General features: G+C 30.5%; 2 protein-coding genes across 5 annotated transcripts in view; one reads left to right on the top strand and one right to left on the bottom strand.

Moving 5' to 3' along the window:
- The window catches only part of LOC111033705 (protein borderless), a 35,174-nt gene that overhangs the window by 3,033 nt on the left and 6,176 nt on the right, over positions 1 to 25,965 (bottom strand). The window contains exons 3-8 of one of the 3 annotated variants that reach the window (XM_022314584.1): positions 19,561 to 19,839; positions 18,903 to 19,093; positions 18,250 to 18,465; positions 17,338 to 17,591; positions 15,865 to 16,043; positions 14,506 to 14,743 (exon numbers count right to left, since the gene is read on the bottom strand). In XM_022314584.1, coding sequence (XP_022170276.1) covers positions 14,506 to 14,743; positions 15,865 to 16,043; positions 17,338 to 17,591; positions 18,250 to 18,465; positions 18,903 to 19,093; positions 19,561 to 19,839 — 1,357 coding nt within the window. Of the gene's footprint in view, positions 1 to 14,501; positions 14,744 to 15,864; positions 16,044 to 17,337; positions 17,592 to 18,249; positions 18,466 to 18,902; positions 19,094 to 19,560; positions 19,840 to 25,965 lie in introns of those variants that run through there. The other 2 variants (XM_022314583.1, XM_022314586.1) reach the window with 2 other exon arrangements.
- On the top strand, positions 3,215 to 10,107 carry LOC111033706 (double-stranded RNA-specific editase Adar-like). Of its 2 annotated transcripts, XM_022314588.1 has the most exons (5): positions 3,218 to 3,678; positions 6,197 to 6,981; positions 7,051 to 7,676; positions 7,733 to 7,880; positions 9,788 to 10,107. In XM_022314588.1, the coding sequence occupies exons 2-5, from the start codon at positions 6,241 to 6,243 to the stop codon at positions 9,818 to 9,820; spliced, it is 1,548 nt and encodes a 515-aa protein (XP_022170280.1). In that variant the 5' UTR covers positions 3,218 to 3,678; positions 6,197 to 6,240; the 3' UTR covers positions 9,821 to 10,107. The 2 variants fall into 2 exon arrangements, with proteins under 2 accessions (XP_022170279.1, XP_022170280.1); XM_022314587.1 differs by lacking the exon at positions 9,788 to 10,107 and having other exon boundaries at positions 3,215 to 3,678; positions 7,733 to 8,422.

Below are 25,965 nucleotides of genomic sequence, written 5' to 3'. Positions count from 1 at the left end.
CCGTTTGGGTTTCGGTTGAGGAGCTGAGAAATTAGACTATATATAATTCAACTACAAACAATTTCTTATTACCATATTGTAACGCTGTTTGAAAGTAAACGTTTATGCGTGCTAAGCGCGCCACTTCATACGTTTAAAAATACACACTCTGGAGAGGCATTCATTTTGAAAAAAATTCAATTTTTAGATTTTTCCCTTTAGTTAAACTGTAAAATCTACCTTTGTGCCAAATTTCACGTTTCTACCTATACGGGAAGTGTCTTATAATTTTGATGATCAGTGAGTCAGTCAGTCAGTAACAATATTGCAAATTTTGAAATCCTGCCATTTTGAAATGGCACAATATTAAGGGATCATTTGCTTACAGCGTCCTAAGCTACTAGAGGTTATTCTGTGTTTTAAATTTCAAAAGTTTATCTTAAGAAGAAACAGAGATATATGGGTTAGAAAAAAAGGGCGAATTGGTTCGTGTACATATGGTACCTAACCTAACCTAACGTACATGTGTATACATACACATACACATTACACATACACTGGCATTGCTGTAACTTGGCCTGGCGCACTGCCGTGAGCTCAGATATATTGTAACAACTATGTAATTAAGGATATTGGTTTGTTATTATAGCCCCGCCACTCAGGTTTTGTTTTAGCCCCGCCATCCCTATACCAATAAATACATCGTATAAATATAAAATGAGTTTATTTATTGATATTAATCTAATAATTCGATGATAGATACATTGATACAATATTTAAAAAATTAAAATTGAAAAATGGAAAATAGAATAATAATACTTTTTAAACAATGATAAATTAAAAAATCTATAAAAATGTTATAATGTTCAAAATTATGGTTTCTGTGATTCCCAAAACTCTGCTATATCTTTTAAGATGGTGTCAAACGGATCACTATTTATTGGTACGTATTTTCCTTCGAATTATAAACATTATAATATCAATTAATAACTTCATTATTTTATATTTATACGATGTATTTATTGTTATATGAATGGTGGAGTTATATCAAACCCGAGTGGCGGGGCTATAACAAACTAGTACCGTTGTAGGATTATCTGTTTACATGCATTTATGTGCTTTCAATTGTGAATTAACTAAACCTAATTGATTTTAAACCGAATTAACAGCTGTTTAAATGTATTTAACTCTGAGAGTTAACTAATTTGAGTTTAGTTAAATTACATGTACATGTAACAGTAGTATAAGTATAGAGCGTAGACTCATAGATTAAATATAAATAATGTATATTTAATCTATGGTAGACTGTACTGTAGAGCAATGCCTTTAATAATAAGTATAGAATAAATTATGATGGAATCAATTGTTTTTTAAATCAAGTTCCAACTTTAATAGTTTTAAACGTATTCAAAATAATTGGTGGAGTCAATCTTTATGTAACTTTAAACATGAATAAAAAAATAAGTGTTGTATCTTTTGAGTTTTGGTAAAAGAACATTTTCACTGGATTTACTAGTCAATATTCTCTAAGGTTTTGTTTGCAAAATCAGTATTTTACATGAAAATAAGCTTTATGCACATAGTTCCAAATTTAAACTCTTAAATGTACAAAAAATAATTAACAAAAGATTTTTAGATTTTTTCAGTGATGGCATGAATGTATAGGGTGCTATTAAAATTTCAGTAACAAATATCAAGAATTCAAAATTTTATTCATAATAAAAAAATATCTTCTGAGCGAATCTCAAAATTGTTTGTTTTTAAAAGTAATGATTTCTCATTTGTTTCATGCTTATTTAAACATATACTATATACCCGCTATCATTACCGTGTACAATTATACTAATATACGATTTAACGAGTTTTGAACAATTGTTTATTTCTACTTTAATTAATAATTAACTCATATGAGTTCATATAAGAATCGAACTAATCCAAGTTTAGTTTTTGTAGGTTCTATCTACGTCATGATATAAACAACCAACTAAAGGTACGGTTTCCCTGCAACGTCTGGACGCAGCGTCAAGCGTCACTACTGGTCTGGACGTAGGTCGCGTCTAGACGCCGCGTCCGACGCAGCCATGCTGTTCTCGCGTCTGACGTTGCAGGGAAACCGTACCTTAAGAAATATGATCAGAACTTTTTGACAATCATATCTTTCGGTAGGCACGTGACGTAGCGTAACGTATACTAAAAATAATTTTAAGACAATATTATGATCATCAAATAATATGGGCACAGAATAGATTAATCTATGCGTAAGCAATTTGGGTAAACAAGTCAGTGACGTGAGCGTGAACTTCAACCAAACCTGGCTTTTACGATCATACAAGTTGCTTATATCGTGTGATACGTACTACGTAATACATAGTGCTAACAACGACATAGACTATAGAGATACTATAATATTGTCTATATTATTTACTCTATCATGTACTACGATAACACGGTCCTGTGAAAACGTAGATAATAAATAATAATATGGTATAAAACAGTGTTTCTTAACCTGTGTTTCTCACTTAGGGGTTCCGCGAAATCACTTTATCTACATTATCCATCATTTATACTTTTTTAAAGATAATTTTCATAGGGGTTCCGCATAAAAACAATATATTTGTTTGGTGTTTCGTGATATCAAAAAGGTTAAGAAACACTGATCTAAAAAGTTGAAAACTGACTTTTACCGGCGGAATTCTGTCGGTAATAAAATCTGTGATCAGCCGGTTAGCGTTAACCACGGTTTAAGAAAGAAGTTGAATAGAAGCCGTGTCATTACCTGATACTGTCTTAACTGGACATTGTAAGAAAGGCAAAAAGATAATATTTCAAATCTCGTACTAGTCGCATTACAGTAGATCACTTACTAGTCATCTCGGTTTTATTATAGCACTTAGCGACCACTGTAGATAGGTCTAACGAAAAACTACTAAATAGTAAATAATATCCAACTGCCAAGAAACCGAAAACAATCAAGTTAATGATAAGTGATAACAATAAGATAAAACCGTCTGCTACTCTGGTACCACATGTTTTTATCGTTCAGCATCGTAATAATTTGGTAGCGGACCATTTTTACACTATACATCTTTACTTATACAGTGTTATACCCACAGTTTTATAATGTCTATGGTTAATGGTTATACTTTAATACTTTATACCTTATAAGATCTACACATATATTTATATATTTATATTATGTAATGGTTACACCTTATGGCTTATACCTTATAAGGTCTACCCACGTGATTTACACCGACGTCAGAATATTTCGAATCTTCAGGCACAGAATAATTATTCTGTGCTTCAGGTCTGTCGTCTGAGATTGTCTTATCAGTACCACCAGTATCACTTCACCCGCGACCCATTCCATCATAACCCGCTCTACCAGTCGACACTCGACACTGTTGATACTTGATACGACATTACGACATTACTTGCTGTCCCTTGTTACGGGCTACGAATTCTACAGCATAATATTAAGTATTAGTGATACAGTAGACAATTATTAAATAAAATATAACATAAACTTTATACTCCGTATTTCTACATCCGGCGCTGATACAATAAGTAATTCCAGACTCGTATCTATAGAACTCAAAATTGAAATATGATTACGAAAGGCTGTAGCTTGGCCACGGTTTACTTACCGCAACGCAACTGCAAGTTATATTATTATAACTAACCAGCCATTCATTCAGCGTAAGTACCTATGCTCTAATGAGTAATGATTAAATTTGTTTGTGTTGTGTTGTGGTGTCGGATGTTATTATACCTACAATATAATTATTTAGTTTTTCACGCATTCGGTATCCCGATGAACTAGGAACGTGTAATATTTACCTATCTATATTATTATTCGTTCTGGTGCTGTAATCGTGCTTATTGTATTGAGTTTAGTTCGACCGCCGCCGAGATAAAATAAATAATAATCTCCAGGATAAAATCAGGACATTTTTCATGAACAATGATATTTCCGAATCCCGGTCCCGTCGTTATTTCGAAATATTATATACTCCCACTCCAATACTCTTGGGCACGCTTAATTATCTTTCTTATCCATAGACATAATATTATTGTTTTTAATGTCTAGAAGATCTTATCTTCTAAGTTCTAAGACCGTGATGTCTACTAAGCTTATCTTAAAGATGGCTGAGTGGGGGGTTGGCATATGCCATATAGTTGATCAAGTATTCCATATTCAAGCACACTGCACAGATTACAACATGGATCTGTGTTTCAATCTGTAATCTTTAATTCAAGTTTCAACCTATTATAATATTATACAATTATTCGAAACATTATAGCTAGCAAAATAAAATTATTTAGGAATATTAATTAATAATTATAATAGAGAAAAGTTATAAATATGCTTTGTCACTAATAAACAATGATGCAAATATTAATTTAATTTAGCCTGGTATTGCTATTAATAATAAAGATAGGATAATTAATAATTTTATTTAAATGTGTCAACAATGTATGATCCAACAGTGTACGGTGGGTCTATATGTTGTTCAGTGTACTGTCATCATTGCATATTTGTGTAGCTATCAGGGGTGTATTGGTGGGTATACTAGAGTTTACAGAATATAGTATGTATATACCCATAAGGCCATAACAATACCTGTAAAGAAATACATTTATACCCAATTTCAAATGTTATTCTTTAGGTCCACGGTATATTATAGTGGTATTTTATTTTATTTTTGCAGCCTAACATTTTTCTTAATTTTTATATTCTGAGCAAATGCGGACACTTTAATATTTTTTATTAGGTTAAGACTATTTTTGGGTACTAAAAGTCATTTAGATGTTACGTTCAGCAGTTAGCACCCTTGGAGATAAGACATTTCTTTCATTTAATAGATACTTAAGAAAGTTAATTATTCAAAACTATCGATACCAATGGGTTGAATATTAAAATATGTCAGTCACTAGATTTTAACAAAATTGGTTTAAGTTATTTAGTCATCTTTAGTGCAGTAGTAGATAACTAGTGTTATTTAAAATCTGATAAATTAATTTACTATACTCATTCACAAACCCCAGGTAAAAATAAATAATACAAATAGTTTTTATAATTGTATGTAATGTTAGGTACTTACAACTTACAATCTTCAACAAAAAAAAAGTTTGTGTTAAGTTGATAGTTGTAATATTAGTATAATATATAATTTATAAAAGTTGCAAGTATTTAGAATAGTAGAACAATAGACATCTAGTTAATGAGACAAGTGAGGGTAAAAGAATTATTGAGTTATTTATTTGGAAAAAATGGTGTATACCCAGATATTTTTTATCAATACATCCCAGGTAACACAAATTCATATTAATGTGAGTGAGCTATGTGATAAGAAAATAATAATTATTTTTTTTCTTCTGAACGTATACAAATAATAATGATGAACTATGATTACAAGGGCCCGGATTTTGTTTTGACTTTAGTTACAATACAATACTATCATATTCTCATGCAATACGTTTTATTACATAGAAGTTATTTTTGAAGTACTAGCTTCTTAGCCTTTAGAACTGGGTTTCCCAAATATTAGTCTCAATTCCTTATTTCTGCATAAAAGGCTGCAAATGTTTAATATTTTCAAATGCACATAGTGATAATATAAAGTCATAAGTGTTTGTATAACACTGTAGCCCAATCTTACAACAAAAATAGTGGCTTAACTGTAATTTTTTTTTAAATTGAATTAAGTTTATATACTTAATATGCAACAACTTTCTTAAAAATGATAGAAATTTAAAAACTCATAGATTCCTTGAAATTAATACAATGAATAATCAAATCGGTGAAGTGAATAAGTTAGGTATGTTTAACAGAAAAATATAAATACATGAAATATCATACACCATTGAACCTATCTAATGACTTAATTAATTTTTAAAAAAATTACGCTGTTTAATATTTACACCTACTTATGTTAAAATAATTTGCAGTATTGACTTAAGATTTTCAAAAAAAAAAATGTAAAAATATGCCTATTCGGTATGGAGGTTATTAATAATTATTGTGGTTAAGCCCCCTCTAGGTCACCTTTAGTTTGGCCGGAGAGAGTACTCCTCTGTTAAATTGCTGTATATTGACTATAAATGTATTTGTTGTTATTTAATTGTTTATCATTTTAATTTTTGTATGCACGATGCACCTAATAAAATAAATTGCCTGAATAATTATAACTGAAACAACTTTTTTTGTTTATAGACTTCAAAGAGTTATGGTTTTTGGTAACTAAACTATTTACAAGTATGGTTGAGTCAATTGATTTTGAAAATACAACTTTATTAAGAGATTTCAATGAAACTCAACCTATTCACGAGTGGTCCCCTTTTATATGTGATGGACCTTCACATATGCCTACTTTCAAAGTTTCATTATATTTAAACAATCTTCGGTTTAATGGCTATGGGTCTTCAAAAAAAAAAGCTAAAATAGATGCAATAAAGAACTTCAAATTATTCACTCTAAATCATGATAATTCTAAGGCCAACCATACTGTAGAAAGTGATATACTAGTTGACAAAAGAAAATGTACTGATGATATAGAAAACTCGCTATCAAAAAAACTTGCTACAGAACATCAAGTCCCGGAACATCAAGTCACTGGACATCAAGTCACAGAACATCAAACATCAGCAATATGCATCCTACATGAAATATTTGCAGGACAAACCTTGGTATACGAACATGAGCAGTCTCATGGTATATTAGAAACAATTAGTGTCATGGTTTCTGGTAATAAGTACATAGGTTATGGGAAAAGTAAAAAAGAAGCCAAAGAAATTGCATGTCGTAACGCTTTAAAATCCTTGTATGATGCTCAGCCAATAGATAATAAGTTCAAAAATCAAATAGAAATGTTGCGTACTGATTATAATGATGCTAAAATTATTGATCATTTTGCTAGAATCACAGATATGGTATATCAAAAATTAGAATTTAATCAAATCAAATTTAAAGAATACTCAGTCATTGCAAGTATTATCAAAGTAAATGAATTATTAGTAAATAATTAATTTCTTAATATTTATTAACGTACCTATTATTTGTTTATGCAGATGACCAAAGATGATTTGAGGACAGCTCAAGTAATTTGTTTGGCTACTGGTACAAAATGTTTATCTGGTAACTATTTGAGCCTAAGTGGTGAATCTTTACATGATTGCCACGCAGAAATATTGACCCGCAGGTGTCTTTTAAAATTCTTTTATAAAGAACTCATGGAATCAGTGAAGGGCCTTCCTTCTATATTTATCTCAGATGATAAAAAATGTAAGTTCAAATTAGCAGAAGATATAGCATTTCACTTATACATAAACACAGCCCCTTGTGGTGAAGCTAGAGTATTTAGCTTCTGTGACACAGAACACCAGTTAAATCGTTTAAACCGTGGTTTACTTCGATCAAAAATTGAAAATGGTGCAGGTACTGTATCTGTGTTTGGTAGAGAAGTTCAGACATATGATGGAGTTGCTCAGGGTGAACGTCTTGTTACTATGTCATGTTCAGACAAACTAACACGATGGAATGTACTTGGACTTCAAGGCAATTTATTATCAAATTTTGTTAAACCCATCTATTTAGAATCAATATCAATTGGAAGTATATTCAACATAAATCATATGAAGCGAACAATTTATGGTCGTGTTGAAAACTGTATTGATAAATTACCACAAGATTATAAGTGAGTAAAAATTTGCTTATTTTAATCTTTATTACATAACTATATTTTACTTATAGATTACAGAAACCTCAACTTCGTGGTTATGGTATACTTCCTCGCAGATCTGTTACACAATCACCACACTGTGTGAATTGGATTATAAATGAAGGAATTGAAATTATTAAAGGAAGTATGGGTAGAACAATCGAAAACAGGTTGTCCAGAGTATGTAAAACCTCATTGGCTAAAGAATATATTAAACTGTGTAGTGCTACAAATAATCTATCAACTCTTATTGAAAATGAAACAAATATATTTTATGATTCATTGAAAAATAAAAACAAGAATTATGTAGCTGCTAAAAATGAATTATTATCAACATTTAAGTCATTAAAACTTGGGACTTGGGTACATAAGCCTGAAGAACTTAAAAGTTTTGAATTAAATGTTGGTAATACAATAAATAAAATTGATAAAATACCATTATAATAATAATATGCATTGGATATTTAACTAAGAATATTCAAAGTTGAGACAATTTTTTCGTAAATTTTTATTTATTAAGTTTCTATAACAGTGTAAACTATGAATGGTGAATTAAAGAAAGGAGCAAATAAGGCATCTATCCACCTTCCCCTAATTTAGTATTTAATTTATATAAATAGATGTTACTTTCTGACTTATTATCATTTATATGTAAAACTGACCATTATTTTATTTATCTGTAGTTAAATACACAAATACATCACTGAAGACATTTTTCTTTACTTTGACTGTTTTTAAGTGTAAATATTTTGTTTTTAAAGATTGTATAACTTTGATGCCTGCCTCTATCTGTGATCCCTAGTTAATATTAATAATAATAAAGCATAACATTGATTAATTTTATAACATGCAAATGTATTTAAAATTGGTAATGACTTCACTGCTACTCCTAGTATTTGGTACCTTTCTCAATAATAATGTATGATTGTCATTTGTCAAATTTGTTAACCTCTCTTATAAAATAAAATATAATTCAATTTGGTCAGAGGAATGTACAAAAAATAAACATAAAAAATGTACCGATTATAAATTATGTATTGAATTATTTGTATTCATATATTTAAATAATTTTTCAAATACAACCATTAATATTATTGAATAAACTAGCATTTTTAAATTTTTAATTCCAAATAAAAAAATTAAAAATGTACCAATGTGTTAATTCTCTAAATCATCATAATATATAGGTAATGCCTTCAATGTGTTATAGTTAACAAATAATTATTCATTTATTGTAAATACAATTTATACTATGATGTTGAGGTTAAAAATTAAAATTACTAGTAGAGTTAGGATGTTGATGACTTCTGCATTTTTTCCTTTGATTCTATACAATGCTAAAAATTTGTTTTATGGTCCCTTGATGCAAAATATTCTAATTTTATTTTGTATTTGTAGGTACTTAAATGCACTCTTTTGTTTTTTAATGTCATTTTTCAACATTTTAAAGTCATTTTTTCATCTGTTAGGTCATTTTTTGTAGTTTTAGTACAATGTGGGGCATATTTCTCAAATTTTAGATTAGAGCAAGTATTAAACACAAATTTAATTTATTTTGATTATACTTATATTATACTTATATATTTACCAAGATCCAGGGGATAACAACTCAAATGTCGTCAATAGATTCAAAAAAATATCAAATTACTAGTCAACCTAGAACAATAAATTAACAATTTATTTGATGAAGGATACTTTGATATATTATTAGACCATTCTTACATGAAACAAAATTCTTATTTATCAAAAGTGTTGACGAGTCAGGTCTAACATAGTCAGGTCATTGGCTATTATTGCAAATGTTCAACCACCAAACATTGTGAAAACTACTATCATTGATTATAATTCTAATATTTGTAAATTGTAATCAATGTTACTATTTACCATTGTTAATGATGAAGATATAAATGTGCAAAATTTGGAACATGAAGGTAATCTTAATAAGGGATTACTCTCTTCAAATAATTTTCAAGAAACTAAATTTGAGTTAGAAATAAAGATGAAAGATAACTAAAGAAAAATGTACAAAAGAACACATATTGATTTAAGGTATGTCTGTAATTAAAATGTTTAATGTTACATTTTAGATTCTGAGTGAAGCAATGAATGAATTGAATTGATTGATGTTCGATCAATTTGTATAGCTAAGGATTGAAAATTTATAACATGGTTTCCAGGGGCGGATCCAAAGTTGGGAAACTGTGAGTCAGGCCATTACAAGAAGCCACTTATTAAGGTTAAAACTTGATTAGAAATCTTTACTTGTATACAATAAAAAAAAATGCATTGTACTGAAAGTGTATTTTCCTCAGTATTTAAGTTGGCAGATTGATCTAAAATATAGACGAATCGATTTCTTAAAATATAATACCTATAAATAAAAGGTTCTGGTAAAAAAAACATACCTAGTTATTAGTTATGCTATTTAATTATTTAAGTTATTAGTTTATAATCACATACGTACAATAATAAATAATCAATTTCAATGTAACCTATGGTTAACTTAAATTACTGAATTAATAAAATTGTACTTCCAAAAACTCACCTTGGTCTTCATGGCATAGTGCTTAAAACAAGAACTCCCCGATGGGTAATGCAACATTATTGTTAAATATTAACTACTTAATAGGTGGTATTTAATATAATATAGTATAATATATAATTAATAGAACATTAGCTTGTTTTTTTAGAAAATTGAACAAAGGATAAAATACTTTTATTTCCTTTTACTGATTTTTCTTTTTCTTTCATAAGTCTTCTCGCCCCACCTGGGAAACGAGTTTTTTTAAGGTGGCTGACACAATTCTAGCGGTTCCATTTGAAGTTCAATTTTAAAATTTACAACTGCTTATAATTTAAAAAATAATTATTTATTAAAACATTTAAAACTACCAAATACAATTCACATAATCAAAATACTTCTGTCATTCGTGATGGACGTCCGTCGATGACAATATTATGGTAACATTGGTTATTTGTTGACAATTCACTGTGGACTTAAATAGTTTATTTTGATTGTATGGCAATCAGGAATATCATATCATTACGTGGTAGAGAGACAGCGAGATATTATAGAAATAGTCACAGAATTATTATTATTCGGCTACGCCACTACAGATTCACGCCAGATTATATAGTATAAATAGTTTCACTAGTTTTGTTCTGCCTGTTCTGGGAACGTGCATGTCGTCGCATTCGACCGCGGCATACACAATTTTGTACATTATTACTAGTATTACTATAATACTATATCAATAGACCCATTAATATAATATACATACAATTATAATATTTATATAATTCACTATTTAACTATAAGACTTATTTTCAATTTTGAAATATTATCTAATTTTATCGGCCCAGGGATAGTATATAGATGATACGTCATACATAGTAAAATATGATTAATTCAACTTTGAACTTTCTACTAAAACGATCTAATATAACATATAAATTAAGAATTGAGAAAATTAAAATTTATTTTTTATTTGTAAAGTAAATCCAAAGGGTACAAGTGTCTAGCTACCCATGAACCCATGATCTGAAAAGAAGCAAATTCACCAAGAGGCCAATTTTGTCAGGAAATATTAACTGTGAGTCAGCTGACTTCCTTAACCCCCCCCCCCCCTTAGATCTGCCCCTGATGGTTTCTCATAAGTCATAAGTAATTGATATTGTAACCAAGAAATCACATTTTTAATAAATATTTTATGATCCAATTCAGATAAAATGAAATATTTAAATGAAGAATAACAATTTTAGATATTTTTTTGTAATTTAAAAATATTATTTTTAGGAAATTTTTAAACTACATAAAATGAAATGTTTTTGTCAACAATAAATTCAACCTATAATGTCTTACTCATAGAATAAATAAATTAAGTAATAATTATATCATAAAATAATATGCATAATTATATAAACAACCATATCAACAAAATATAAGTAGATCACATGTTCCTAACAATGGTACTTTAATACTTACCGCTTTTGATATGGCTATGAAAGTAATTTAATTTACTGCCTTTTACCCATAAACATTTTTTTGAAAAAATGTATAGATACTGTGGCTCAGTACTTGTTGTAATTAAAATATTTTTTAGTAAGCTTTTTCTTTATACTTTTAACTTTTAAGTACCTAATTGAATAGTGCAGAACTGCAGTAGCATCAATGGGGACTATAGCCCCCACCCTATTGACTTTGTTTATTTCAGTCTATATGACTATATTATAATATGATATTAAAAAATAAAAACATGATTTAACAAAAACCGTATAGCCTTCCCTCTATACAAAATTCCTGGGTGTTCCACTGCAATAGAGTAATACCCATACATATTTATTTAGATTCTACACCTACCTAACTTAACTATATTCAAAATAGAAACATGGATACGCATGATATTATTCTTTTCTTGTGGACACTATTCATGATAATATTATATATAATTGATTTAAGATCAATAGAAATAGCACTCCAAGATTAAAATTAAAAAATGTAATCCAAATTGGTGTACCTACCTACATTGACATACTATCTATATAGTATATATCTATATATGCTATCTATATTCAGGGCAATACATTTTAGTATTCAAATCGTTACTCTACACCAGTGTTTCCCAACCTTTTTACCACCACGGACCATTTCGACAATATTTTATAGGTCGCGGACCACCTCAATTTTACGCAAACTAGGTAGACCTTTTTTTTTTTTGCTCATTAACAAGAATACACAAAATTTATTGAAAATGTTTTATTATTTTACTGTACTATTATATATAATTATTATACTTTACTAATAATTTACTTAGTGTGATTTTTGTGGCTGTATTTCTTTGACCAGTTTTTCAATAATAAAATATTTTTCGCTGTTTAAAAAAAAAAAAATAATTTTTAATAGAAAACTAAGAAAGGTACCGCCGACCACCTATGACTGGCCCACGGACCACCGGTTGGGAAACACTCCTATACAGTATACAATACATCTATCTCATCTCCGGGTTCTTAGGTTTTTAGATTATTAGAGATTTATTTTTTGGATATCGTGGCTAATACTCAAATCTCAAGTCTATGTACCAGAAAACGTTTTCGAACAAACGTCAAACATACACGTTTAATAATACATTATAAACTATATGTTTATACAAACAATTTTCAATCAAGCCTTAAAAACGGAAAAAAATCTTACTAAATCTATATAGTTAACAGGAAATTATGCTAGTCTATACTCTATAGGTAACCCTAAAAAGTTGAGCTATAACATAATAATTTCTTTTTTTACAGAAATAGGCATAGGTATCTATGTTAAATGATTCATATTAATTACTTTTATTTGATCCAAGTTACAAATATTTAAATGAAAGATAAAAAGATCATTAATTATTATTTATAAATTACCAATTTATGTTTATTGACTTTTTATTAAATACCTAATGTATATTTATCGCATCCGTTCCTGAATTAGTAACCAGTAGATACCTAACCTAACTATTCCATAAAACAAAAAGCGAACATCAAGTGCCCAAGTATTATAGTTTAGGTACCCATAGACATATAAAACAACTAGATAGCGGTGAAGCGGACTGTATATTACATTCCCACAGGGACGTTAAAGTCGTGCGGCCAATAATATATAAACAGAGCAGAGAGCAATACTTACAAAATAACTCAATAGATAAGATACCTACATATATATACCTATATTTATATGATATATACCTATATTACGAGTATATGTATATTATATTATTATCAATCATACAATTTCGCACTGTTGGCATATGGCTACCGACTTCAATATTATCCTGTAGTCGGCTATCTAGTTGTTTTATTTTATGTCTATGAGTTTACCTAATAAAATACAATAAATACCTACTATTTTTCAATATCCATACTGTACTTTTTTAAGGTTATATGTTACATCTATAGTTTGTTATTAGATTTTCAACAATATTGCCTTTTTTTACTTTTTGATTGTAATTTGTGGACTTAACCTAGTAGGTATTACCTACTACCTACAGATCATAGTCCACAGGTATGTACCTATATCATACTCAACCACGAATAACTATGAGCGCTTATTTTATATAAATGTACCGTGTTTGTGCACTATATGGGTGACTTGAACATCACATGACCTATTGGATGTTTATAAGCCCTTTGCCCATCAATTCAGCAGTCACTATGCGCCTATGCTTGGTACAGATGCTGGATGGAATCGCAATTGGGTGAAACGTGTTTTTTTCATAATCTATTCAGTCTAATAAATAATAGTTTATACTTAATAATTTTTTTTTTAATTTATCTTAGACCGGTAACTATAACCATTAGCTGTTTTTGTATGTTTGTAGGTTTTTGTTGGTTTTTAGGTGGGAGGAATGGTAAGTTTTAACACGTGTGTTTGTGTTTGGCAGAATTTTTATTGGGCACCCATAGGTTTCTGCCATGCCTGGTTGGAGGATGGCGGCCTCTCTCTCCAGACAAGTGTTTACTCGGAGAAAAGTGCCGTCCGTGATCGAGATTCGAACTGGCGACGGTGCAAGTTGCAACCGACGGCTTAGTCCACTCGGCCACTCCGTCCCCCGCTTAATAATTTAAAGTGGCGATTAGGACATGTCAATATATTGCTGTTTTTAACATATATAGGTAATCATAAATCATAATGGGTTTAATAATAATAATACAATGATGTATTATGCCCTGCGTAATAATATTTGTTCACGGTGTTCAATATTTTAAAGTGTCCAATAATCGTAGGAAATCTGATGGATATAATATTACCTTTTCCGTTTTCGAATCTCACCTACCTATGTATCTTTTGTTGGCCGCGGTTGACGCCGACCCGAGTTCTGAGCCATCACGCGCATCGTACCACTTCACCACGTATCGCTTGACGCGATGTTCAACGCTGGACTTATCCATCGTCCATGATACATTGTAACCGCTACCGGATCGTTCAACTCGTATGTCGAACGGGTGGTTGTCGTCGATGAAACTCGAAGATTTTTCGCGCAAATCATCAGTCGATCGGCCGGTAGATTCTACAATTACGATAATATAATAATAAGAAGAAGAACAATCATTTTATAGAAATACGGAAACCACAAAATAATAAAAATTACATTTTATTTTATAATTACCATGTAGGTAGTTAAGGGACTGGATCCGGTTCCCGGGCCTATATCCTACTATTAAATGAACAATATCGGGTCTTATAATATATAGAATACAATTAACTTTGTTTTTAGTTTTTAGTGTTTATACCCTATAATGATATTTTTTTTGAAAGAAACACCTTCATTTTACTCAGTAATTTCTAAAAGAGTGAATTTATACCAGAACAAAATACTAAAATATATATGAACGTAAAATTTGCCATGTTGTGCTTTGTAAGACATAGACAACAAATGCCAGTATGGCGTCCCCTTAAATTATACTTCCTCCCTCGCCCCCAATTGCATAATCCTGGCTACTCCATTTATATCTACCTAGATCATATTTAACTGTTTAACCTACCTGACTTCACCCTGAAAAAAATGAAAAAAATGTATAAAATACTGCACTATATCGGCGTATTTCGGTTTTAGTGTACTGAGATGGGTAATCTACTTGTGTCAGATTGAAAATATAGCACTCAGTGTCCCAGTATACTTTTAATATAATAGCTCAAGCTAATTTGTGTAGTTTCTGAAATGTTCATCAACATTAGGCGTGTAGCCGTGTAGGTGGGTATAGTTTTAAATCTATAACCTACCATAAGGACAATAACCATAATAGCAACCCTACAAATAAACCAATTCCTGAGCCTCGAAGAAAATGTACCTAATTTGGTGTCCATTGCAGTTCAGTAGTCTACAAGTCTTTAAAGCATAAGCCTTATCCAAAATTATATTGTACATACATTTTTATACATGCAGTGGTGTAAAATAGATTATTTTATATTTCTATATGTAAGAAAAATTAAACCTAGGTACTAAGAAATAATAGTTGTAAATACAATGTTTAGAACCGTATCAGTTTTAACTGGACCCCTTGATTTATATTTTTCGAAAACTAGAACTAAAACCTTTTAATGAAATTAAAAGACTACCTATCCAGTCTCTGCAGAAATGTAATTAATATATAATTCGTATGATGTAGTCGTTTGTGAAAACATACTAACCTTTTAAACGACTTGTCAGAATGGATTTGCTGAACATAGATTCTCCGCTCATCTCGTCGCGGCACGTCACCATTATCTCGTATTCCCTGCCAGTGTCTAAATTCCATAGAATCGCTTTCCCGTCGCTGGATGTCGCTGTTGCGTTCCAGTTCGACGAAGCCGAGCTCGTGTCTCTACTCCTAAAATAACAATAGGTATTAAAAGTCGTGTAAGGTCTTCGTCGGTACTTGATGTCAAAAAATATTGTTATACATTAATACGAATAGCGTACATACAAGTAGACAAAGACTATTATCTCATACAGTCATACACTACATAATTAAGAATATACACATAAAAATGTTTGCATGATTTTTGAAATAAAACAAAATTAATTAACAATTATTCACAATGTGACGATATCATATTGTGTAGATGAAATACCTATTAATGATAAATCATTGTATACAAAAAAAAAAACTCTAAACGATGGATGGTCAGTTAGCCTATATTTCCGAGCATAAGTATTTTATTATAGGTACTTTTGTATTGATATAATGATATTAATAATACATTTATACGATTTTGACAATAAGTTGGACTCAATTTATCATTAAAAAAAACAAATTATTTATGTGTATTATGTATAAGGTAATTATTTTAATATTATTTCATATGATATTAAGTAGGTATTAATTGCTGTTATACGTTAATACCGACGTTTCGTACAGCCTGGTATAGGCCATAAAGTATAACTATCCAAATATCTAGGTTCGAATGGTATAAATAGCTTAAAATTTGTCTAATAATTTTAAAATTTCATTGTGTATAAATTAAATACTAATTAATAATAATATATGCAGTATTAAAACTTTTGAACTACATTAAGGTTCCTGTGAAATGTGAATAATCTTTCGTGAATAAGTGTGAGGCGTGTAATTTGTAATATACTATGAAATAACTAAAATTGTTATTTTTCTTTAAGTACCTATCTAATTTCATTGACATTTTGACTTGAAAGGTATCTTTTTTTTATCTACACATATGTATTTTTAAAATGTTTAAGTTTTTTTAAGAACAGCTCATACAACTATCGTATTACATTTTCATACAAAATTTAAACTGACATTATTGTACGCTATATTATATATGTTTCGCATTCTTCACATTTTATTTCATTTGGTATCTTATTTTATTTACTATGATAAATTGAGAATCTATTTTTTGCTCTTTCCTTTTACATATAATTGTTCGTTATACTGTTAAAGTATTATATATATTTGCAGGCGACTCCTGCTTTACCTATATATTATATTTATATATAATATTTTGGTATATGCCCAATGCTCATGATTTATGAACTTAACTGATTAGTGACTATGTAATATATTATCAAAAACATTTTTTATCCAAGATTGGGTCCTGAACTCTTGACACATCACACATATATATGGTTTGGAAACACGGGTCTATTATTAAACAAGTATCACTAACCAAACGTTGCAGAATGAATATGGTCGTTTCCAGTAAGCCACAATATTCTTGTTGGTTGCATTTACGTGCAAATCAAAATGTTTACGATGTAATAAGTTTTCCTCGACGATCAACTCTGTTTCCACCGAAATAGTAGCTGCGATATTGGATGCTACACATCTATAGACACCTCTGTCTTCACTCCTTACGCCAGTCAAAGTTAGATTACCGCCAGTGACTGTTACTCGTGGATAAAATAAACTCTTACCGTCCGCCTATAAATAGGTATAAAACTAATTAAAATAATTAATTAATTAAAAATAATTAAAATTTGAATAGTTTTTGTTACTTCTTTTATTAAATTAAAATGATTGTAATTAATAACATTATATATAAGAACCTTTAATTATTGTTGTCTCACAGTAATACGCACTTAATATTAAATATACCTACATATGTATACTGCAGACTGCAGTTAGAGTGAAACACTTATGTAGTTGGAGCATCGATATTCAAAATTAATATTTAAGAATAATTTATTGTATAGGTATATTTACGATTTACAAATAAACGTTGAAAACTATTCAAGTTAATATATTCATTAATTAATACATAACAATAAATCAGACGTGTATCCATTATAGGGATAACACATTAAAATAGTTGTACAAGGCAATAGATGATTTTGTATGGTCTTTTAATTATAAAAAAGTAGTATTTTGCACACCACTGCCTATGGCTTTGCGTAGGATAAGACCATGAGATAATGCGACGACAATTTAATACGGCACATGGAAGGACAATATAGGGGAGGACAGTCGCCAGTATAGGATCAACCTTTATTCTCTCGCTAGAATCTCTGAGTTGCGCCTACACTAATTTATGATAACGAAATTAAAATTAAAACCATAAGATATATATTATAGGTAATACCTTCTGCCAGACAATCGCCGGACCTCTGTTGTCGAAATTCTCTGCCTCACACGGCATTGTGATGTTATCTCCGAGTTTACGGAAGTACAACACTTTCGGTACAACAATTAATTTTGGTGGATGCTGGACGATCACGTCCATTGGCGTAGACGCCCCTTCGGTTCCCAACTCATTGAATGGCGTGCACGTGTATTTGCCTCCGTGTTCTTTCTCTACCTATACTTGCAATGGGCATATAATTATAACAAAATAATAGATAAACTTGATAAAATCTTAGGTTACACAGTTCAAACATTACCTACACATTATAATATTTCAAAATTGGTATAGGTTCTTATGAGTTATGAAGTTATGACCTATCATACAATTATATAATATTATATATATATATACACAGTTTGTTCCATATCAACAGTCCCGTATCACCCTAATTATTTACGTGACTAATAAGTGCATCTAAGTATGTATAATTTTTTTCCCAACTGCAGTTATCAATAAAAATAAAGGAACGTATGCTACTCAATTAAAATTGTCATTTATAACTATCGAAAAACATAATCTAAATTCTAAATATTTCAAGGTCAATGAGATGTTTAGGGTGATATGGGACTTTTGGATACTGCAAAATATATGTTATATAAATCAATTCGTACCCGATCAAAGTAAAGAGAGCCATTTAGCCTATGGTAAACTCCAGGCACATTGTACGTGTCGAACAAGAATCCGTCTTTTTCCCACCTTATTTTCGTCAGCGGCGGATTGGAATGAAAGTGACAATCCAAGGTACCGGGCTTACCGTAAGCAAGAAAAACTTCAGCTGGCGAATAGACAACTTTCGCTTTGTCTGGAAAATGAGTAGTATCGTTATTATATTGACAAAGATTTAGTTACATTTTAGAGACCGCTTATATTTTTTAAAGTAAAATTCAAATAGTAAAATAAATTTGCATAATCGCCCCCTCCTCCATTCACATACGATAATACGACACACATGCACACTCACAAATGGCCGAATCAATGTTTTAAAAAGTATCAGCTAAATATTAAATATCTAAAATAAAATACTGGATGAGACGTTATAGGAAGGGGCAAGCATGACTGGTTTGTCGATTCCAAAAACTGAAATGTAAATAAATAGAATCCTATTGAAATAATAACAAATCGCTCCAATATTATATTATATATAATAACAATAATATAACATAAATACCTATTCACCAAATAAGAAAAGAAATTTTAGGCTTGGAAATTATTTGAGGGGGCATCAAATACTGATTTGATCTATAGGTAGGTACTTGCTTAAACACTTACACTGAACGTTGAGAAAGGCGCCGGCAGACAGCGTTCCCTTTGCTGATACTATGCGGCACGAATAAAAACCGTTGTCGTTCAATGCTGCATCATAGATGTCTAACGAACCTTCTGGAGTCACGAGAAATCTACCATTCAAGAATGGCAAATCATCCAGTGGCACTCCGTCTTTATACCATTGGACTATAAACTCAGGATCTTCTTTCACGCAACTGAAGTGAACGGACTCATGTTCCATCCGGGTTTGGTTGATCGGCGGTATACTTATCATGTCACCACCTGTATCCCGGAATGAACGCATAATAAAGTATAGTAAATGATACAAATTGCATTCCGTACAACCAGTGGGGCAACCATGACTAAAATATTGTGGACTGATATCACATGGCGGGGGCGTTGCCCTCTCACCACCAATATAAATACAATAAAAAATTATTAAAAAATAGTACAAAAAAACAAATATTTATTTCCTCAATTTCATTTTTTACAATAATAATATACTGCATGTATTATAATTTATAGTTCAGTCTTCAGTGTATAGGTGTATAGTAATGTCTGTAACATTAAATATAATAATCATACCAATGTGCTGACATAAATCGTTTCCTTAAAAGTTAATGATATTTACCATATTTATTATAGGAAATATAAATTAATAATTATAAACTTTAAATAAAAGTCTAATAATTTAATTTTTTCTCAATGAATAAAAAACAATTACAGTTGAATTTATAAGGCTTATAATATTTTAAGAAACAATTAAATTATTTATTTTGGGATGCTATTATAAGATTATAAGTTTTGAGGAGCTAATCCTCCTGGACCCCTCCCACTAGATGAACTTATGTGTATAACAATAATTAACAGCAACCACACTATAAGCCAGCGGTCGCCAACCTTTTGGACCTTGCGGACCACTAAAACCATATTCTAAATTCTACGGACCACGTATAACTTTTTACATGAATAAGGTTCCACTACTGATAAATTTTACACCAAATTAATTTAAAAAAATACATACGTAAAATGATAAAAAAATGTTTTATTTTTATTTATTTTGTGCAATTTTGGCTCCAATGTAGTTACTACAAGTCGTAGAGCTTTATTTATTTCTAGCTGATTTTTAGCTATTTTTCTGCGGACCACCGGTTGGCGACCGCTGCTATAAGCTATCTTATTTTTGAAATTCGATACTTTTTAAATATATTTATTATTTAATTTCTTACAAGGAAATACTGTATAAACCGTTACTGACAAAATTCGTGTGGATACCTATACCGTAGGCATAATATATAATAAATTGTAGGAGAACTGTCGTTGAATTTTAATTTAAATACCTACAGCAAAACTAAAAATCATTGGATGCAAGCTTTTAACTATCTACAATAAACAAAATAATACGGGGGAAATAATTCTATAAAATAATTGTATTGACTAATCATCTGACCATTGGACGGTAGTCCACGGTGTGTCATTTCGTAATAAAAAAATAAAAAAATGTACCAAACTAACCTTAGTTCTATTAACACATGTACGGCACAAGTTTAATGTACGAGGCGTGTCGATAAAGTAAGTGTGCTCAATTTTTGTAGGCTTCAAAAATTTGTATTAAAAAAAAAAATTACGTGGTTACATTAATATATTTGTGGGCTATAAAGTCACTATCTCTTTCAATGTAGGTTGTGAGACGGCAGATTAATAATTGTTTGATGCCTGCCTCGTAGAACTCTGCCACCACCTCCTTTGTCCACTTGTCGACCACCCTCTTCACCTCCTCGTCAGTTGAAAATTTTTTTTCTACCCATGTGCTTCTTCGAGGAAGTGAACAAATGGTAATGTGAAATTCTGAAGGCGCCAGGTCGGGGGAATACGGAAGGTGGTTCAAAATCACAACATCCCATCCAAATGAGTCCAGCAATTGCTTCATGACATTGGCCGTGTGGGGTCTGGCGTTGTCGTGCAGCAGGCAGACTCCATTTGCTAACAGACCCTCCTTTTATTTTGAATAGCTCTCCTCGATTTGTTTAGGGTCTCACAATACCTTGTTGCGTTGATGGTCTTCCTTGAGAAAATATTCAATCAATATGATGCCTTTGTGGTCCCAAAACACTGATGCCATGATTTTTTTTACTGAAATGGTGGTTTTAAATTTTTTGGTTGAGGGCGAACTGGTGTGACGCCACTATTCGGACTGTCTCCTGGTTTCAAGAGTATAGTGTGTAACCCAAATTTCATCTCCAGTAACAAAAGATTTGAAAAAATTATCACCGTCCATTTCATAGCGTTCCGAAACCTCTGTAGTTTTGCACTCGATTTAACATGTGTTGTTCAGTAATCTGTTTTGGGAGCCACCTTCTGCACAGTTTACGAAATCCAAGTGTTTCTGTGATTGTTTCGAGGGGCAAAGACCTTGACAGTTGCAGAAACATTGCAGAAAGTTCATCCAGTCAATCTGCTATCGTCATAGACCGCATTCTTGACTTTTTTCACAATGGTGTCAGTCAAAATCGACTGTCTCCCACACTTCTCAGATCGTCATGTTCAATCGTATGTACGGCCGTTTTTAAACTCCCTACACCACTCGTACACACTGATAGATTCATATAGCCTTCACCATAAACGATTTGTACCTCATTAAAAATCCCATGTGGAGATTTTTCCTTCGCAACGAGGTAACGGATAATGGCACGAATTTCGCACTTGGCGGCAGACTCGATCGACATGTTCAAGGAGAAAAATTCATGTGGATATGACCACTGTTTCCACGTACTGAACACGTTCTGGTTTTGTTTTAAAGGTTAGGAGTAAAGCTAACATAGTAAAAAAATATTCCCTACGATCGCGAGAGCCTCGGTACACTCACTTTCTGGACACTCTAGGTGTATAGAAATAAAATACAAGTAATGTTCATTTAGTAAACATTGTTAAGTGAGAGAGAAATTTCCCTACTAAGACCAATTAAAAACTCGGAAATTTATGAAAGTAAAATATGTAGAAAGAACTAAGCAGAATGTACCTACATAGGGGTAACAAACAATTACATTTTTCCCCCATGATATTTCTGAAGTGCATCTTCAGATAGACTATTTAATTTACAGTTAATTTACACCATTGAACTCTGTATTATGATATCTGGAATGCGCATCGGCCATAAGATCAATGTAAACATAACCGAAATATCGTGTCAGAACAAGATAGCAGATAAGAATGGTGTTGCTATATCCTTTTATCACACATACTCATATGAATAATGATTGTTTACCAATACATTTTGAATAATATTGTTGTTTTTAACAATTTAACTATTTTTATAAGGTTTGTTTTTGTATTCTCATTATACCAAGCAAATAATATGATATTTAATTCCGACATTGAAATAACTTAATGTATTAACAAAATGAGGAACGGAAAAAAGTCTCGGGGCAAAAAAAGTTCATAAGAAGATTAAAATATATAGGGCTACAGCCTATTTGCGCCACAGAGTAGTACATTTGCGCCCCGAGGGATATGGACAGATGCGCCCGAAAGATAAGGTACTACCTGCCAATGTATAGCCCATATGCGCGCATTTCGTATGCAACGTTGCCGTTGTGATTCATATTATTATAGATATATTTATCTTGATAAATACTTAAATTATTTAGATTACCTAGTAGATTATATTATAATTTACTAATTGTGCAGTTATTATTTATTTTATTATTATTTACTGTAGTAATAATTCATCTCACATAAAATCATATAAATAAAATAAATATTTCAAATTAAAAAAAAAAAAAATTTTGGAAAATATAATATAAGGGTTGAGTACATGCAATTATTATAAAAATTAATACTGTTGATTTTTCTCACACGTCATAAACAATAATAAAAAATATTTCATCATAAGTTAAACACTTAAACCTTTTAAGGTAATATAATAATAAGTTCATATTTATATTTCAAAAATGTTAATAAAAATTAATAATGTTGATTTTTTCACATGTCATATATTATAATAAAAAAAAGTATATAAAAAATATTTTTATGATAAGTCAATTCCTCTAAATTTATAAGCAATTTTTTTTAAATATTGTACCCTGGTTATATTTTTTATTTGATATTCCGTCCAAGTTGTACATGCAAATTCTGTACGTTCTTTTTCCCCATTTCGTTTAGGTTTCACTGTGCCTTTATTAACTTCTTTTATTTTCAAATAAGTTTCCACTTGAATTAGTTTTAAATTTTTGATAATAATAGTAATTGGACTAATTGGAGGATGAGGTGAATAAAATTGTGCATTAAAATGTTTGTGGAAAGACTCGGCACAATTTGTTGTTTGTGGCGCTTCAGAAGGAGGTTCAGCTCAAATTGATGGTGGAAATTTACACCAAATAATAATATAATTATACAATATATAGTCGGAAAATTCTGATAAGCATAATAAATTGAAGTCGGGCGTTAAATTTTGAATATCAAAAAAAGCATCTTCGACTTCATTCGACGGTAAAAATGGTAATCCGAAGAACATTACTAACCATTTGGCTATATCGGAAGACTGATCATTATAAAACTTTTTCAGATCTGTAATAGAATTTATCTTCCGATACCAAGACTGACTCAAGTGAAATCTACAAGCCTTTATGGTACTATTGTTAAATACGTTTCTGAAAGCTTGGTGTGCAGCAATTTCAAAATCTAGATGCATTGATATTGGATTAAACGGTTGTTGATTTTCATTTATACACAATTCACAAATAAAATTCCACATTGCTAGGTAGCAATCAAATGATTTTGAGGGCAAAAATGCAATAATTAAAGGTATATAAAATCCATTTTTGTAACCATGTATACCATACGAGTACATTTGATAAAAATAAGAAGGTCTATATGTAAATGTACCATCTCCAAATATCTGTGTATTATAATTGCATAAAAAGTTTAAATTCGATTTGCACGTTATCAATATAATATTGTTTACACCATCAACAAATTTAAACTGCTCGTTTTTATTTGTCAAAACTTGTAGATCGGAAATTTGTGCGATTGCCTCATCAAGTGATTTAGGAATATGAGGCAGCACTTTTCGTCGTTCACGGTATATAGATTTTTTAATACTATTTATATCAGAAAATTTGGATGTACTACATGAAGATAGCTCCGAGCGTAGGTATTATTTTATTTGGCCGTAAATTTAAATCCTCACATGCTTTTCTTTTGCACTTACCTCTTACTTCCAGCAAGTTTAAATCTTCAATAGTATTCGGTTCATGATTATGGATATCTTTAATTTCGATTAGTGTTGATTTTGAACAATTTGTTTTTACATACGCACTACAATCTTTTTTAACGCAACGCCAACTTATATTTCCCGAAACCAAATTTCTACTAAAGTGGAATTTAAAGTTACGAAAAATTAAACACTCACGATTTTTAGTAGTATTTATTATATTAAATTCCATTTTTAAACACTCGAAACTCACGTAAAATATTTGTAGTTTTTGCAAGATTGCGCAATGCATACACAAACAGAAGTGAGAGTCGTCATGAAGTCCAATTAAGATAAAATGGACCGATATTCGATAATATCGATAAGAGTGTAACATAAAAATTAAAAATAGTTACAACGGGGAAAAATAACATGGACAATAGTTTTAACAATAAGGTAATAACTAATAAGTAGTATTGCTTGGTATTCCAGAATACAGTTTGGCAACGTTGCACGGGCTTAACACATTTTCATTAAAAATATTTCGGGCGCAAATGGGTTATGATTTCGGGCGCAAGTGGGTTATAAAAAAGGTGTGATGGGCGCAAATGGTTTGCACCGATATATACAATTCAGAACATTTAAAATAAAACTGATATAAACACTCCGTATAATATATGTTAGTTTTGCGTGAAAAATATAATAAAATAAAATATTATCTTACAGCTCTATAGCCCTTACTGTCTTTGTATTTTTATTAGATAGTGGATAATACGGCATGCCGAGGTGACATCTGGTATATGGGGCGAGAAAAGACTCGCGAGCCACCCAATATAAAATGTAATAAATGTGGAAGAGCCAAAATGGAAAAAAGGTCATATATTTATTATTATTATATAATACATATTTATATACTCGTATATACAATATATATAAATTATGATTATTGTAAATAAGATAAGGTATCGAATTTAATAAAATGTACAAACAAAATAAACACGCAACAAATATAAGAAAATAATTAAAAATTAAAAATTATATCAAGAACACTATATTTTTGCTAAATGTTTTTATACACATTGTAATTTAATAAAATATACTTTTTCAAGTACATAAATTCATATTAAAAATGTTGAGATGAGATGCGAGCCACAAAAGTTTATGACAAGAGCCACAGTTTGCCCCTCCCCCTAACCTAACCTAACCCCCCCCCCCCC

Source organism: Myzus persicae, unplaced genomic scaffold (assembly GCF_001856785.1).
Source record: "Myzus persicae strain clone G006 unplaced genomic scaffold, MPER_G0061.0, whole genome shotgun sequence".
Classification (NCBI taxonomy): Eukaryota; Metazoa; Arthropoda; class Insecta; order Hemiptera; family Aphididae; genus Myzus; species Myzus persicae.
This window is presented reverse-complemented; position numbering and strand designations above follow the sequence as displayed.

What these genes read in the sequence shown, in the direction of transcription:
- LOC111033706 (XM_022314587.1), top strand. Translation starts at nt 6,241, where the DNA reads ATGGTTGAGTCAATTGATTTTGAAAATACAACTTTATTAAGAGATTTC. An exon ending in TCATTGCAAGTATTATCAAA is followed by an intron (nt 6,982 to 7,050) that starts GTAAATGAATTA and finishes TTGTTTATGCAG; the next exon opens with ATGACCAAAGATGATTTGAG. An exon ending in AAATTACCACAAGATTATAA is followed by an intron (nt 7,677 to 7,732) that starts GTGAGTAAAAAT and finishes TTTTACTTATAG; the next exon opens with ATTACAGAAACCTCAACTTC.